Genomic DNA, 18838 nt, shown 5'->3' with positions numbered 1-18838 from the left:
CAAAAATTCCCCCCCCCTCCCCACCTTATGGTCGAGCGAAGAGTTGGCTAACCTCGCCAAATTTTTGTAAAACCAACACACATAATAAGAAGGTAAGGAGATAAAGAACTTCCTTGCCCTTTATGTAGTGAGGGGTCAATGACTTGAAGTGGGGCCACCCACTGAAAGCTTGCAGAGGGCCCACCGAGTGATGACAACTGAGCACATTGAAGTGATGTTTTGATGGTTTAATTTCCTGAAAATAGAAATAGAGGTCATAATCAAATAGGGTTTTAAAACATCCCTTACTTCGAAAAGGCAATAGTTTTGTGCTTGGGAGACCAATGAAATTAGCTGTAATCAATTTTAATCTCGTCAGACCTTCTGTTGTCAAGATTCTTGTGGAGAGAGATATCACTTTACCTGATATTGAAAAAATTTGGCTTGACACTGCACAAAAAGGGTATTGGCAACAGATTGTCATGTTTCATAGAACAAAGATCATACTATCACACTCATTGTAAGATGTTTGGACACTCTTGAAAAATGTCAGGCAAACTATGTGAAATTAAATTCCTGCCACTATTTTAATGAGGGAGTTACATGATTTGTTAGATATTTTACATTTATATGTCTATGACTCGACTACCTTATTAAATATTCATAAAAACATGTAAAAAACCACACATATTTTTTTCAAAATTTAAAAATTAATAATTTTCAAATTAAAGAAAAAACACCAAAGTTTGCACCCGCACACACCCTTCAGATGATGAATCTTTTCAAACTTTTACCAAAGCTAAGGCCTTGAAGCTTTCTATTGGTTCTTTTTCCAAACCCAAAGTTCACCCAAATATTGTTCTGAATCATAATGTCAAATCCTTTTAATTAAATCCATTTTGAAGCCAATTTCAAATTCTCATCAAGCCAATTAAGCCATTTGAAATCTTCCTCCATGAAAGCTTCAATTATTGATCTAACTTGCCCTACACTTGTTAGAAGCTTATTGGTTCGATTTAAAACTCCCTCCAACTGAAATCCAACTGCCACTTCAGCCCAAGGGAAACCAAAACCAAGCTTAGGGCATTTTAAAACTTACATGACAAGCCATGCACATTTCTTGAAGCACATATGTTACAAATTGATTGGTGGCACACCAATCTTGACCTACTTCCGATTGGTTAGCAAAAATTGACAAGCCACCTCACTAATCCAAGGCAATTAGAATGGACCAATCATAAGGATGACCTTAAACTTAAGCTAAACCCAAAATTTTCTACCAAAATTCTGCCCAAATCATTTTGAAATTTACTTTATTTCATTCGAGTTTATTTCCAAGTATCCTTTACCTTTTCCATAACAAAAATTATCAAAAATACCACAATAAAAACCATGATCGAAAATTGAAAGCTTCCAAACATTGTCAATTTCTACCTAGATTTCAAATCTAAATGTTTTATTATTCTTCTCAAACCTAAAGAATACCTCCCTAATTTTTTTCCTTGAAAGTCGAGCCACATTTTTGAAATTCCGAAATGGGCGGCCCTAGTTGATCAAAATCTTGTAAAAATCCCTTTGGATCTTGAATTACTGCTGCGAGGAGCTTAATTTAGTCTCTTGAAAGCTACTCGAAGGATTGGATTGAGAATATAACTTTTGAATCAAGATAATTTCATTTTAAAGTAAGCTTTATTTCAATTTTCAATCTTTCTAAAGAGAACTTTCGAAGTTTTAGATTCTAGCCATTGCGATTATGAAGCTCTTCGAGACGATCATTTTGGTTTTTGAATCACTGAATTCCATAAATAATCGACTGAGATCCATAAGTTTTAAATTAGATGTTGATCGGTTTGCAATCTCATTTGGGACGATGAACCGATGCCGTCTATTTTAATTCATATGAGATGGACGGTCTTATTCATTTTGAATTGATATGATGGAGTTTGGGACTCAATAACGGATCCACCAAAAGGTGATCATTGGCGGCTAATAAGATCCTGATACACAAAAGGTCAAAACCAATAAGAGACAACAGGTGAATGTAGTTGTTTTAAATAAGCAATAAGATTTAGGCCCCATTTGGGGCAGCTTAATGGGTGCGGTGGCATTTTGAAAACCCCGCTGCTCTGTTTGAACATAATGTTCGGGGCAGCGTTTTTGTGCCGCTCCAAAACGTAATTCGCGAAAACGTTAATAGGTGTGAATCCGGAAAAAGGGTGCGTCCCGCGTTTGCTTATCGCGTTTAGGGTAAGAATTCCGGAGGTGCCCTCTCCCTCGCCCTCGCCCTTCCGATCTCTCCTCTACTCCTTCACTGTCTCGGAGATCGACACATATGAGGTATATTTTCGACCTTACACTCTCGCCCTACCCGTTCTTCATTCTCCTCCTCTCTTGCCTCATATGAGTATGTATTTGGCCCTCACGTTACTCTTCATTTTTTTGTTTGGGAATGTTTGAATTTACCCTCACATATGAGGTATAACTACTGCTAAGCAATTACCCACACTTGTTATATTTTTGTGTGAGTTTAGATCTATTGTGCTGGATCTAACTGATGTCACTGCAATTTGCGTACATGAAGGAAAGTGAGTGAAGTAAAAGCAAGAAATGTGAGAAAAAAGATCATTCGAGAATTAGAGAAAATAGATGTTATTTCTGTGGCAATTACATACATACCACAATTGATCCAGGAAGCTTGAAAAAATTAACACACTGTTGATCCATACATGAATCAATCTGCATTCCATAAAAATTTTAAAGGCTTCTTGTCTAGGCTGCACCATAAATAAGCTGGGAGAAAGCATTGATTCCCCGAGGCATCTCTAATACCATTAAAGAATTCCATCAAATATGAGAAAGCATTCATCACTAATGCAAATTCCATCATTAAGGATTTGAGTGGTCTATATGTAAATGCCCCCATTATATTTTGTATGTAAGAGCATTGGAATTGATATGTAAGTGCATAGAAATTTAGTGGTATGTATGTAAATCCCTCATTATATTTTTTTTGAACAGTGCATAGAAAATGAATAGGAATTGAAGTGGTATGTATGTAAATCCCCCATTTATTTTTTTTGACAGAGCACATGAATTGAAGTGATATTTATGTAATTGCCACAGAAATAACATTTATTTTCTCTAATTCTCGGATGATTTTTTTTACTTACATTTCTTGCTTTTACTTCACTCACCTTCCTCCATGTACGCAAATTGCAGTGACATCAGTTAGATCCAACACAGTTAGATCCAACATCAGTTAGATCCAACACAGTGGATCTAAACTCACACAAAAATATAACAAGTGTGGCTAATTGCTTAGCAGTAGTTATACCTCATTTGTGAGGGTAAATTCCAACATTCCTTAGAAAAAAATTGAAGATTAATGTGAGGGTCGAATACATACTCATATGAGGCGAGAGAGGAATAGAAGGAAGATCGGGTAGGGTGAGAGTGTGAGGTCGAAAATATGCCTCATATGTGTCGATGTTCGAGACAGTGAAGGAGTAGAGGATAGATCAGAAGGGCGAGGGAGAGGGCGCCTCCGGAATTCTTACCCTAAACGTGATAAGCAAACGCGGGAAGCGACCCTTTTTCGGCTTCGCACCTATTAACGTTTTCGCGAATTGCGCTTCGGAGCGGCACAAAAACGTCTCTCCGAACGTGATGTTAAAACAGAGCAGCGGGGTTTTTGAAACGCCGTTGGATCCATTAAGTTGCCCCAAATATGACCTAAATCTTATTGCTTATTTAAAACAGCTACCTCCACCTGTTGCCTCCCTATTGGTTTTGATCTTCTGTGTGTCAGGATCTTATTAGCCGCCAATGATCACCTTTTGGTGGATCCGTTATTAAGTTTTAAACTCCATCATATCAATCCAAAATGATTAAGGTCGTCCATCTCATATGAATTAAAATAGACGGTATCGGTTCATCGTCCCAAATGGGTTGCAAACCGATCAACATCTAACTTAAAACTTATGGATCTCAGTCGATTATTTATGGAATTCAGTGATTCAAAAACCAAAATGATCGTCTCGAAGAGCTTCATAATCGCAATGGCTAGAATCTAAAACTTCGAAAGTTCTCTTTAGAAAGATTGAAAATTGAAATAAAGCTTACTTTAAAATGAAATTATCTTGATTCAAAAGTTATATTCTCAATCCAATCCTTCGAGTAGCTTTCAAGAGACTAAATTAAGCTCCTCGCAGCAGTAATTCAAGATCCAAAGGGATTTTTGCAAGATTTTGATCGACTCGGGCCGCCCATTTCGGAATTTCAAAAAGGTGGCTCGACTTTCAAGGAAAAAAATTAGAGAGGTATTCTTTAGGTTTGAGAAGAATAATAAAACATTTGGATTTGAAATCCAGATAGAAATTGACAATGTTTGGAAGCTTTCAATTTTCGATCATGGCTTTTATTGTGATATTTTTGATAATTTTTGCTATGGAAAATGTAAAGGATACTTGGAAATGAACTCGAATGAAATAAAGCAAATTTCAAAATGATTTGGGCAGAATTTTAGTAGGAGATTTTGGGTTTAGCTTAAGTTTAATGGGTATTTATTAGTTGGGGTGAAGGGTTAGGGTCAGTCTTATGATTGGTCCATTCTAATTGCCTTGGATTAGTGAGGTGGCTTATCAATTTTTGCTAATCAATCGAAAGTAGGTCAAGATTGGCGTGCCACCAATTAACTTGTAACATATGTGCTTCAAGAAATGTGCATGGTTTGTCATGTAAGTTTTAAAATGCCCTAAGCTTGGTTTTGGCTTCCCTTGGGCTGAATTGGGAGTTGGATTTCAGTTGAAGGGAGTTTTAAATCGAACCAATAAGCTTCTAACGAGTAGGGAAGTTAGATCAATAATTGAAGCTTTCATGGAGGAAGGTTTCAAATGGCTTAATTGGCTTGATGAGAATTTGAAATTGGCTTCAAAATGGATTCAATTAAAAGGATTTGACATTATGATTCAGAACAATATTTGGGTGAACTTTGGGTTTGAAAAAAGAACCAATAGAAAGCTTCAAAGCTTTGGTAAAAGTTTGAAAAGATTCATCATCTGAAGGGTGTGTGCGGGTGCAAACTTTGGTGTTTTTTCTTTAATTTGAAAATTATTAATTTTTAAATTTTGAAAAAAATATGTGTGGTTTTTTACATGTTTTTATGAATATTTAATAAGGTAGTCGAGTCATAGACATATAAATGTAAAATATCTAACAAATCATGTAACTCCCTCATTAAAATAGTGGCAGGAATTTAATTTCACATAGTTTGCCTGACATTTTTCAAGAGTGTCCAAACATCTTACAATGAGTGTGATAGTATGATCTTTGTTCTATGAAAATCTGTTACCAATACCCATTTTGTGCAGTGCCAAACCAAATTTTTTCAATGTCAGGTAAAGTGATATCTCTCTCCACAAGGATCTTGACAATAGAAGGCCTGACGAGATTAAAATTGGGTACATCTAATTTCATTGGTCTCCCAAGCATAGAACTATTGCCTTTTCGGGGTAAGGGATGCTTTAAAACCTTATTTGATTATGACCTCTCTTTTTATTTTCAGGAAATTAACCATCAAAACATCACTTCAATGTGCTCAGCTGTCATCACTAGGTGGGCCCTCCGCAAGCTTTTCAGCTGTCATCACTAGGTGAATATATAATGTAATAATTCAAATGGGAGTAACGGGAGGCTTTGCTAGGGTTTCGCCTCGTGGCGAACCCTAGTCTCTTTTACATTATTTTCACGCTCGAAGAAGAAGGGGAGTTTGCTCCTCTGTTCCGTCGTCTTCGTTGAGCTTCGCCGAGGCTCCGTCTTTTGCTACCCGTGTCTTCTGCAGTTTCGACCCTTTCGCAGCTATTTTGTTTGTCTTCGTAGAGCTCGTCAAGCTTCGCCTGTTTCACGGCTTCGACTTTTGCGACTTTTCCTCGATCGTCTTCGGCTCGTCGTTTATGCTTTGCCCTTTGCTCGACTTGGCAGGGCTCGTTTTCTGCTTTGCCCCTTTCGGATTTCGCTCTTCCGTCCAGTGCAAATTCGCTGTTCTTTCGCCGTGTCTCCTTCTTGTGGTGATGGCTTCAAACAGATCGTATGCTATTGCTCATGCGGTAGTTCATGCCTCGGGTACTTTTAAATCTTGCTCTTTCCTTTCCCTCTTTCGTTTAAGTTCGCGGAGGACATCAAGAAACCTGGTAGGAAGAATGAGAAGTTTGTCATCTTTTTTACAGAAGTTGTATGTAATCAACTCGCTTCCTCCTATCGTTTGAATTTGGTTGGGAAATTTATTTATGGCCATACCGAAATAAAGCTTATTCGTAAAAAAATTGAGCTTATGCATCTTGTTAGGGAGTGAAAAATTAGACTTCTAGATGGAAGACACATTTCTCATTCAACTTAATAATGAAGAAGATTACACATGATTATTTGCTAGAAGAGTAATATGGATTGATAATAGAACAATGAAGATTTTGAAATGGTCAGTGGATTTTGACCCACAGATGGAACCACCAATCATTCTGGTTTGGATTCGCCTCCCTGACCTGAAATTTCATTATTTTAATCAAAAGTTGTTATTCTCTATTGCCTCAGTTTATGGTAAACCACTCAAAACGGACATTCCTACTTTTAATATTTCCCGTCCATCTTAAGCCAAAGTACTCGTTGAATGGGACATCACTTCTACCGCTTCTGAGAAAATTTGGTTAAACACATAACACCATGGTTATTGGCAAAATGTTATGATTGAGTCTTTCCCTTCGTATTGTTTGAACTATCGTATGTTTAACCATTCCAGTTCTCAATGTCATCATCTACACCTAGCCTCAGACCAAAGAAGCAAAGTGTTCTACCAGAGGCATAGATTCTCCCTCCTCCTGATATGTTCCAAGTTATCGACAGTATTGATCATCAAAAAGATACCCCTGAAGATGTCACTATCCATATGTCAATCATTCAAGCTCCACACAATGTTATAGTTTCCCCATCTTTGGAACCTCCTTTCGTGGGGGCGGGAGACACATTTCAAATTTCACATGCCCTAGAACCTATCACTGATGATACGGGTGACAATATTGCTACTGCTTCTCTACCGCTTCATCAGGGCGAACAAGTTGTTATGTTACTCAAGCACACGAGGTCCATGATGTGCAACAACCTACATTTGTCTGACCAATTTTGGACTAATCCACCGATCAGATGAGTCAATCCTCGGATGAGAAATGACAGGTTTACGCATCTAGAAGGAAGAAGAAGAATAGAGACCTATTTGAGCTCAGGAATCTGATGGATGATATTTTGGTTACTTCGGGTAATGGTACGCACCTCATCAATTTGCTAGCCGGCACCCTTCCGAGAACTCGAGTCGGAGGCAGGACTAAACTGAGTCATCCCTAGCTTTTTGCGCGCATTGATAGTTTTTGATTTTTTAGATCTTATATGTTTCTTTTCTTTTTTGGGTTTTCGTGTGTGTTATATCGTGTGGGTTGTTGCATTCTTTTAGGACCACACATACAACTTATTTGTACATTTTCCTCTTTAATATAATTGCTCTAGGGCTTTTTCAATACATATATATAGTTCATCAATAAATTAGGTCTTTTGGTTGACTAAGTGATGCAGACATAATTTTTTTCTATATTTTGTCCCATACATTCAAGATATTTTATGTTTTTTAGATTAAATTTTATTATTTAATCTGAATTATTTGTCTGCATTAACCTTGCTAACAACTTTGCATTTAGAAAATTTTTTAGCAGTTTGTTGGCATTTTATTAGCTATTTGTAATAGTTATATTTCTTCTGTTTATTAGGAAATTTTGAGTCATATAAGTTAGTTTATGGGATGACGAAAATTCTTATTTTAGATGTAAAGATTGTTGTTTTTCTTTAATTATTATGGGATTTTAATCTTTATTTGAGTGTGAGATTTGAAGTATCCCAACAGGGGTTATCTCCTTATACATTAGGCATATTTTTCATGGTTTTTTCTTTCTTTTTCTCATGCTCCTGCTACTTTTTCATTATTATTGTAAGTGAGATGGTGTAGATCAAATTCATTACAAATTGGAGTTTTATAGATTGTGTGAAGTTTCATATTTGTGGATGGATGTTATTATCTTTAATTCTAGTCACTAGTTTCTTGTTTAAGGTTAATATATATATATATATATATATATATATAGGTGTGTGATGATAATATATATATATATATATATATATATAGATATAGATATAGATATAGAATCAAATTAGTTGAAGTCTTTTCCAGATAAAAAATTTTACATAGTTATTGCATTCTTGTCATAATTCTTGTTCTATTCTTCTTATGAGTATTGGACTTTACATTTTCTTATTTAGATTTGATATCATAACCTAAGATTGTGATAACGGAGTTAACCCAAATCATGACTAGACGACGAAATATTTTATTGTCAAATTCAAAATGTTACAACGATAACGCTCAACATTAAATAACACCAACAAGCAAGCTATCAGATGGAAAGGATGACTACTTGAGTAAGACTAAGCAACCTGAAATAAAATGGTAGAAAACGCATAAACACCTCTCTCAACTGGAGGACGGCTGACCCGGTTGGAAAGGAATGGACATGGTAGTACCGGAGGAAACCAGAGTGGTGTCTTGCTGCTAGCAAGGTGCCCGGCAGCGGGTCTGGAGTGAGTAGAGAGCAGTGGTGGCTGGCTAGAAGCTTGCTGGAAGCTGGTCGACGACGCTGGAGTGATGTGGGATGTTTGGCAGCCATCTTGGAATAGGTTAAAGAAGGTGCAGCTTGCTGGAAGGGAGCAGGGGAGTCGGGCAGCACTCCTAGGAGGAGTTGGAAGTGGTATGGTCTGTTGGCAGGGAGCCTGGAGGCAATCCTGGAAGGAGCTGGAGGGGGTGCGGCCTGCTGGCAGGGAGCAAGGGAGTTTGCCGACAATCTGGAAGCTTGCTGAGGATGGTGCGACCTACTGGAGGAGGACCAGGGAACATCTTGTGGCTACGAGGAGAGGGGTCGGTGGGCTGTGGAAGGGAACTGCTAGGATAAATATTTCTGCGGGGTCAAGCTACAGTCGGAGCGCCGCACGGATCTTTTGAGACAGTCACCACCTTGGGTGAGTTACTATCGGAGCACCTCCTCACCGTCGGATACAGCCAAACGCTTCAAATGCAACAACTTAAATCTAGAATCAACAAAAACTGGTTACCCTAGGCAAACACTACGTATATATAATGATCTTAGCAGTAAGAATACGAAGGGATTGAAATTTGGAAAGGAATAGAATTGTAAGGTGGTAGATAAGGTAGGCAATGGAATAGGAAGGAGAACTCTCTATGGAAAGAAGTGTAATAGGAAATGAGAGGGGGAAGAAGGAATTGGAAAGGCAAGGAATAAATTTGGAAGAAGAGAATTTGATAGGAAATCTGGAAAGGAAGGTGCACTAACTTCCGCCCCATATATAGTCTGGTTGGCCGATCCAGCAGGGAGGTTGGACCGGTTTCTTTCTGCACCACCCGGCCAAGGCACTATGCGTGTCAAGTTGTCTTTGTCTTCTATACTTTGAATGTGTGATTAAGATTAATTAACATAACAACAAAAATATTCAATTCAAACAAGATCAACTTAAAATGATTCTAAATGATTTAGAACCAAAATCTGGAGGTACGTATTGTATTACTACTACATGTTTGATTTTTTGGTTATATTGGATTGAATAGATCAAAAAGTTTTTGAGAGAGATACAATTTCTACTATCCAATAAGTTGAATTTTCTAAAAAAACTTAACATGATATGCCAATGAGCAAAACCTATGAGGATAAGATGAATATAAAACAAAAATTATATATATTTGCAATGCTTTTATAGAGATAAGTTGTATGATCGATTTAAATTCTTTAAAGAAGTTGATTAAATATGTTCAATTATTTTCTTAAGTTTAAACACTTTGCAGTAAAAAATAGTGGCCTGAAGTATATTGTGTTATCAATATGTACTTCATTGAAGTCATTTAACAATAAATTAAGAATGGTTTGAGATATTATTCTTCAAAAATAATAGACAAGGTCTACTACATTAGTTTTAGAGTTTAAGAAGTTATTACAATTATCATTCTGATGGAACTAATGCACCTTTATGTTTTATTCTCAAGGAATTATCTTCATCTCACTTACGACGTTTTTAAACCACACCATTGCTATTATCATGAATGATCAAATTTGATTCTATTAAGGAAACACCAATTCATAAATATTCTTAAAATGACGGATTCGATGATTTTTTTTTTTTTGTTATAAAATGATCTTATATTTGAATGTAATCTAAATTAATATATAAATATATCCTCAAAAATTGAATGAAATATTTATACTAAAGTTAATAAATCAATTAAATCTAATAATAGAGTTCTTGATGAATTATTTATCGAAGTCATGCCTTCATCTATTAATCAAATTAATATTCATTTTATTTTTGGTTCTTTATTTTTAGTTTATTAATTTATAAAATAACCTTATTTGGAAAAACAGTATGTATAAATTTAGTCATAAATTTATTAATGACCACTTCCTGTTAGGAAAAAATTCAAAAGTAAAAACTCCATATATCTTGTTGAATTCAAGAGTGCATGTCACTCATGATTATTCTTTAGGTTGCTTAGATTAGTATTGTTAAAGAGGTTGTTTGTTTATATGATATTCTCATCTTATATGAATAAGGCTTATATCTATAGTTTGTAATTCATTAAATAGAAAGCTCAAATTTTTTTCATACTTTACTTTTGGCTATTTATTTCCTATCCATTATCAACTATATAAGAATTACTTTGTTACTCTTACCTTTATTGTTAAGAGACAATATTTAAGATTGATTAATCTAAAGAGTGCTAAGGTACAAGATAATAATCCTAATCCTATACCACTCACTTTATATAGAGTTTATGAAAAATTCTTACACTGGTAGTTAGAACGGATAATATCTCGATATTACTATATGATAAAAGAATATATATAGAATATATATATATAGGTTAAATAATCGGCGTATTGAGAAGAAAGGATTCCATGAATGAAGAAGAAGAGAATATATATTGATTAAAAGAATAGAGTGTCAATATGATAAAAAAATATATGTAGAATATATATTGATTATTCAATCACTTTATGTAGAGTCAATGGATGAGGAAGAAAGAGAGAGCAACTTAAAGTAACTTCGATAATAGTCAAAATAATTTTGGGAAAAAATTTTTTATGCTTTTGGCAAGACTTTGCTAGAAACAAATAAAAACAATGATGATTCTTGAAAGTTGAAAATTTAGCTCAAAACTTCTGGATTGAATGTGTTTTTGAGCCAAGATTGGATCACCTCAAGACTGAATCATTTCACATTCCAAGGATTCATAAATTCGAGGAAAATTGTCATACAAACCACTTAATTCCTATGTATTTACATATCTAACACTTAAACTCGGTTTTTTACGTATATGTCCCCTTATCTATGAGTGAGGTATATTTCGTTTTTTTAAAGTAAAAAATGTGATATTTTTATGTGATATGAAAGAGTTGGGCTCTATAAATGTAAGAACTAGAATTTACATGTTAGATATATAAATACATGGGAATTGGGTGTTATGTATGTAAATGCCCCTAGATCCAATCCCAACTACTTATAATATTTCTAATGATGGTGCTGATACGATGATAATCCCGAAGTAACTCCAGCGAAGCTTCCTCCTTTCGATCCCTTCCAACCGTTTCTTTTTGCAGGTGCTCGAGCTATCTGAGCCGACTCACTCCGAGGTGCAAGAGATCATCAACTCGGTAGCGCACGGTCTTCTCGCGACTCTTTCTCCCAAGATTCACTCCAAGCCTCCACCTCAATCTGATAATGTTCCAGGTGGTTCTTCATGCTTAGAAAAGGATGACTGTGCAGAACTGTTAGAAAATACCTCCATTCATTTTCAACCCCTTATTACTGTCCCGCGTGATTACCTTGCCCGCTTACTATTCTGGTATTATTCTTTGCTCCTTACCTTCAATATATTGTTTGAATTTGTGCTTACTACAAGTTTAAGTTACAGAAATACCACACAATTCTTATGTATTTACATAGCTTACACCCAGATTTGATATTTATATTAATGATGATTTATATATATACCACTCAATGCCCTATGTATTTACATATCTAACACCTAAAGTTCAATTTTTATACATGCCACCTTAACCATGCATGAAAAACAGAAAAATAAGTGTATTTCACATCCTAAAAATTAAACTAGTGGTATTTTTTATGTGATATGAAAGAACTGGACAGTATAAATGAAAAAAAAGGGAAATTTTATGTATTAAATATGTAAATATAAAGGAATTGGGTGGAATGAATGTAAATACACATTATATTTATAACACTGAGTCATAAACCTTTGCATGAAGAAGTATAGTGTTTCATTTTTTGAAATTTTAAGAACAGTGGTATTGTTAATGTGATGTTAGAGATTGGAGTGCTGTACATGTGAATATGAAAGTTTGGGTGTTAGATATGTAAATACATGAAATTATGTGGTATAAATATGATTGAACCTCTTTCTTTACAACTCTTTTCAGGTGCCTGTTATTGGGTCATTATCTCAGGGGTCTCGAGCATCGCCTTGAGTTAACTCAGCTTTTAACAATTGCTGGTGATGCCTAAACTATTTTCTATAATAATAATTAGAAACAATCTACCTTTGAAAATAGGTGTAATATATTGGTTATGGATGCAATATTTATTTTGTTGTAGGAGTTTTCTTTCTAAAATCATTTGTAAAGTGTTGTTGAGCCTCACTTCCTATGCTGTAAATTGTATGGAACTATTTGATGTAGATTTGACTCATGAGTTTGTATTTGGAGATTTGGTGCAGCTTGTGTGTTTCCCGCGGGTGACCGTGGGGTTTAGTGTAAAAATAGAACCGCGTTTTTGGACAAACGTGATTTGGGTCTGCGTTTAGTGTAAAAATAGAATCGTGTTTTCGGATAAACGGGCAAAACGCGCGATCCAAACGATACCGCAGCGTTTTCAAAAACGCCCCTACACTTATAAGCTGCCCCAAACGGGCCCAAGTTTATGAAATGCTAGATGCGATTGATAGAAGGAAAATTTACATACTTATCAAACAATTCTCATATATTTACATTTCTAATATCAAAAGAGTAAAGTGACAAAATAGTATCTAATTAATTATATGAGGTTGTTTTAGTCCTGGAGTTTATAGATGTGTTAAAATAATCCATAATTATTTTAAATTTGAGCCCTAATAGCCCTCCACAAGGATCATTTAAGCTCCGATTTAAAGAGTTTTGAGTACTATTTTGACATTTTTATAAACTTTTGGACTAAAATGACCTAATATAAATAGTCGGGACTATTTCAACACTTTACTCAATATCAAAACTTTAATATCAAATTTATAAGAGTCTGGTATTGTTATAATGGAGAGATGTATTTTGTTTTAAAAAAAGTAATTAATATAGACATTTTTTATGTGATATTAAAGATATGTGGTATGGATTTAAATATGCAAATCTAGGTATTGGATATATAAATACATAAGAATTGTTTGATATTTATGTAAATACATGGTGGTCCGGTAAAAAATTAATTTGAACGAGTCTTAGTGCCCGTTTGGGGCAGCTTATTTAGGTGAGACGGCTGGTGTTTGTTTAAAGCGATCGGCCCAGCGTTTTTAAAACGACGATAATCGCGTAATTAATTTCCTTCTACACATCACACGCGAGGCTCCTCTTGCGTTTGACGTTTGTTAGGGTTCTAATTCCTCCTGTGCCCCTGCGATATCTCTCTCGCGCTCTCCCTCGCCATCTCCTTTCTCGATATTCTCCTTCGTAAACATCGATTCTTCGGGTGAGATCTATATGCTGCAATGTTTTCTGGTTGGTTTTTTACTGGTTCGATCTTCTCTGGTTGGTTTTATGTCGTTCGATTCGATTATCTTTACTTTTTTTTGCAAAAATTGGTTTTTTTTAGGGTTGTCTTTATGATGTTTTGTTGGATTATTTGGGAATGCGTTGATGGAAATGGATCTTAGGTTTTTCTTGAGTTTTTTCTGTGATTTTTTTTAGGGTTTTCTTGAGAAAGGCAAATGAGTAATGGGGGAAACTTTGGTTCGAAATGAAATTTTGGTTCGCTATGTGGGAAACTTTGTTCTTCCCGTTCCCGTTCCTTTATGCAAAATTTTGTTTCGAAAAGTGAGAACTCAGCTAGTTTGATTTGTTGTTGTCCGAACTGTTGGAATATGTTTTAATGCGTCCCTTTTATATTGTTCTTCAAGGAACGTGCTTCAATGAATGTGTTTCAAAACATTCTCTGTTATATTGTTCTCAATTACTTCTTAGCATTCCCTGTTATACTGTTGGAATTGTTTGATAAGCCTTTTATGTTGTACTTCGATGGAATTCCCTGTTACAAAAAGTGGGAACTCAGCAGTTCGAATTGCTGGAATTTTTTAGCTCCACCTGTTATATTGTTTAGCTCCACATGTATATTGTGTTTGATTGCAATGTTGCTCAATTATGGGGTTTAGGTGCACCTGTTTAGCTGCACCTGTTATATAGAATGTTGTTCCTGTTATAACTTGGAATTGTTTAGCTGCACATGTTATATATAAAGTTGCTCAGTTATGGGGTTTAGGGGCATTTGTTTGTATGTGCAAGTACTGATCCTCTCTTTAGAGGCTTTTAGGGGCATTAGTTAGATGAACAGGTGCAACTAAACAATGAATTTCATCGGGTCTCTTTAGGGGCATTTGTTTAAAGTTGCACCTGTTATATAGAATGTTGCTCCTTCAATGTCGAGGCTAGAGAGGAGATACAATGCTAATATGTTATATTGGTCTTTAAAGATTTGGTTATTATATTTTGGCATTTCCTATTAAAGGAGATACAATGCTCATATGTGAAAGTTTATGTCTTTTGACATTTTTCGGCATTTCCTACTATTTCTGATAAAAATATGCAATGCTTATATTTTAGAGCTTCTATGGAAGCTGCTTCCATTCAAATTGGGTTCCACGACATATATGAAAAGTTTTATATCAAATTTGATGTGTATATATTGCTTTATTTTTACACTATTTGTATCAAATATAAAATGTCTATCGAGAAGCATTGTTATGTATATGAAAAGCATAACTATGTAACCTTACACAATTTCATAATAAAACATATTCGATGTCTTACTGTGGATGTAGGTCTTTGACCGAACCACATAATTCATTTGTGTCATTATTTTATTATTTTTTCTTCTGTGAGCGAAGTTTTTATTTTTCTTCTGTGAGGTTTACCTATTACTTCAGTTGGATCTGTTGTGGATGTATGCTCAATTTGTGGATGTAGGTTAAATTTTTTAAATATATATATGTGTTTCTTCTCTTGTTGGTGCATTTCGCTAATTTTTTTTATGCATGTTTAGTTACAAAATGAATTTCTTTACACAATATGTAATTCTTCATATAGTACCACAATGTCTAAGACAAGTGAAGGTGATCCCTCAGCGATGTGGGATAAGGAGGTTACAATTATTTTTTGCAACCTCTGCATTATCGAGATTGAGATCGGGAATAGACTAACCACCTATTTCAACAAGGAATGTTCGCAAAACATATCTAAAAGGTTTAAAGAACTGACTGGAAGGGATTATGACAGACTGAAGTTTAAAAATAAAACTGATGACAGACTGAAGTTTAAAAATAAATGAGATCAATTGAAAAAGGAGTGAAAAATTTGGAATGAGCTGAAACGTGGATCCACGGGGTTGGGCTAGGATTTAATCAAACAGACAATTGATGCTCCTGAGGAATGGTGGGCCGAGAAATTAGAGGTAAAATTGTTATTATTTTTTTGTTACTTACAAATATTTTCATTTTAAACAATTATCCTCCTCAATCCTAAATCCTTATTTTAATGTTACAGGCAATGTTGAAAATAAAAAAATACAAGCAGAGCGGGATTGACCCTGATCTTGAAGATAAAATTGACATTATGTTCAAGGGGGTAGTGGCAACGGGAAAGCAAGCATTTAGCCTGTGTGAAACATGTTTGCAGGAATACCCGATGATTTTCCACCATAGTCGGTAGAAGTTGACGAAGAAATACACAGCGCTAACCAAAGGGAGATGGGGGAATTAAGCTCACAGATGAAGAGACCAAGGCTAGGAAAAAGAAAGAAACAAAATGATACTTTTGTCAAAATAAACTTTATTTGACAGACTCATAGATGCTTTTGGAGCTCCATCGCCTGCTCCATTTCCTAACAGCACAATCTTTGATTGTCTTCAAACTTTGTCTACCATCCCTGAAGTTGTAGCGGATAAACGCTTTCATGCAATATGTATGAAAAAACTCGAGGATCCAACACGTAAGCACATATTTATGACGATGGAACCTGAGTTGCGAGTTGAATATTTACGTGTTATTGTAAATGATTGAGTTCTTAGAATTGTGTTGTGTAATCTACAAAGTTATGAACTCATCTGTTATTTGGAGCTGTGTTTATTTTTTAAAATATACTTTTAATTGATTCTTGAATGCATGTTAGCAGAGCTTTTATTTAATTTAAAATATACTTTAACTAGCTGAGTGTTCTCATTATTTATTTATTTCGTTGTATTGGTTAATAATTGATGAAATAACTGAGATCTTTCTTTCTTTAGGATGAATCCACAACATGAACGTCATAAGAGAATGACATGGGCTACAACTATTGTCATATTATTATTGAAGTATTACCGATCAAGCAATGCTCGTATACCCCGAATGACCTCCAGTTTTGTTGGGGATAAATGGGTCGGCTAAATGCTTTCTGGACATCCTATTAGGTTTAGTAACATATTTCGAATAATAGTACTGATCTTTATGGATCTCTTGCACGAGTTATCCCTCAATCCCAGACTCAAAGGTTCCTCGAGAACGACGAGAAGGGAGGTATTGGCTATAACACTATATATTCTGTCATAAAATGAATCAATTAGGGGTTCTATTATCAATTAGGGGCTCTATTGAGAGATTTCAGCATTCATCAGAGACAATAAGTCGCTCTTTTTCCAAAAGGCATATAGGCATTTGTTAGCTTATCCTCTAAAATTATCAGGCCAGAGGATCCATCATTTGCTAATACTCCATGACAAATCACAGTCGATCCCCGTTACATGTCGTACTTTAAGGTAACCATTCTTTTATATACTTTCATAACAACATATAAATATTTTCTAACATTGTAAAACAGAACTGCATATGTGCAATTGACGGTACTCACATTGATGTCGGAATACCCAGCCAGGACAAGGTGGCTTACATTGGTCGAAGTGGTTCGACTACTCAAAATGTCATGGCGGTATGTGACTTCAACATGTGTTTCACATATGTTATGGCGGGCTGGGAAGGGAGTGCCCATGATAGTCAAATTTTCGCTTATGCTACGAGAAATAGATCGCAGGGATACCCTATACACGATAGTCAAATTTTCGCTCCGCCTCCAGGTATGTATTGAAGTTTAAAATTCCAAGTTATAGGTATTTATTGCAAATAACAATAACTTCCATAAAAGGAAAATACTATTTGGTTGATGCTGGATACCTATGTAGAGGGGCTATCTCAAACCATATCCAGACACTAGGTATCATATTCCTGATTTTGAGCGAGCAAGTGACACTATTCATGGTAGGAAATAAATGTTTAACAAATGTCACTTCTCTTTACGTGGGGTAATTGAAAGAATGTTTAGTGTGTGAAAGAAGAAATGAGTCATCCTACGTGATATGCTGTCATATTCATTTCAGAAGCAGGTGCATATTGTGGTGGCAATAATGACACTTCATAACTTTATACGACGACACCCTTTACGTTTAGATACAGACTTTAGTATGAATGATAACGAAGAGCTGACAGTCTATGAAGAACCATCAGAAATCATGATTGGGCCTTCAATTCCTGAGGATGAGAATGAATTTAATGAGTTTGTAGTTCATGACGCGGAGGGTGTGGCTGAGATGACTTCTTTGAGGGAGTCTATAGCAGATGTTATATATGACAGCTAATCCAACAAGTCCTTTTCTTCGTATATATGTAGATTAATTTTTATGTGTATTTTATTTTGTTGGGGTAAGTACTGACACTCTTTTTTTTTTGTTTTTTTTTGCAGTTATACAAACATGACTTCTAGGATATCAGTTACAGACAGAGGTATTTTGTGTTATTGTGGACGTCAGTCTCATAGCTTTGGGAGGCAGTTCTACGGTTGTGCCAAGGGTGTTTCTGCTCGTTGTGGCTTCTTCTGGTGGGCTGACAGTCCCACATATTACACTGTCAGCAGTCATGGGAATCTGATGTTTTCCCAGGTTGATAGTGCAGATGAGGACAGAAGTAGCCAGAGTTTGAAATTAAATATTTTAATATTTCTAATTGTAGTTGTACTTGTCTTTGTACTTTTTTTACTTCTTCTGGTACTCACGAGAGTGTGAGGACTATATCTCATCTTTTGGAACTGATCCGTGATGATTGTATGCTTCTGCACTATATGCTTCTGTACTACCAATACTATTCTGAATAAGCTGCCACAAACAGTTTTATCAGACATAGGCAAGAAATTAAACCACCAATAAGCTAATCTGAATAAGTTGCCCTAAACAGCAAGCCAGATAATTCTGATAATTTGCAGATTATCAGATTATCAGAATAATTTGCTTATCAGCAGATTATAAATAATTAACAGTTGTTCCAAACAGACCCTTAATTTTATTTGAAATGACTGCAATTTAAAGAGTAATATGTTAGTGCATAACATGCATGTGTGGTGAATGGATGTATATATATATATAAAA

At 35.3% G+C, this 18838-nt stretch overlaps 1 protein-coding gene across 1 annotated transcript in view; it reads left to right on the top strand.

The window, feature by feature from the left end:
• The window catches only part of LOC110029182, a 52670-nt gene extending 39737 nt beyond the window's left edge, over window positions 1–12933 (top strand). Inside the window, exons 5-6 of the mRNA XM_020731353.1 lie at window positions 11733–11977; window positions 12573–12933. Coding sequence (XP_020587012.1) covers window positions 11733–11977; window positions 12573–12657 — 330 coding nt within the window. The 3' untranslated portion in view covers window positions 12658–12933. The remainder of the gene's footprint in view (window positions 1–11732; window positions 11978–12572) is intronic.
• Window positions 12934–18838: the final 5905 nt, after the last annotated feature.

This window comes from Phalaenopsis equestris, unplaced genomic scaffold (genome assembly GCF_001263595.1).
Source record: "Phalaenopsis equestris unplaced genomic scaffold, ASM126359v1 Scaffold000552, whole genome shotgun sequence".
Taxonomy (NCBI): domain Eukaryota; kingdom Viridiplantae; phylum Streptophyta; class Magnoliopsida; order Asparagales; family Orchidaceae; genus Phalaenopsis; species Phalaenopsis equestris.
Note: the sequence above shows the minus strand (reverse complement) of the source record. Positions and strands in the feature narration are given on the sequence as shown.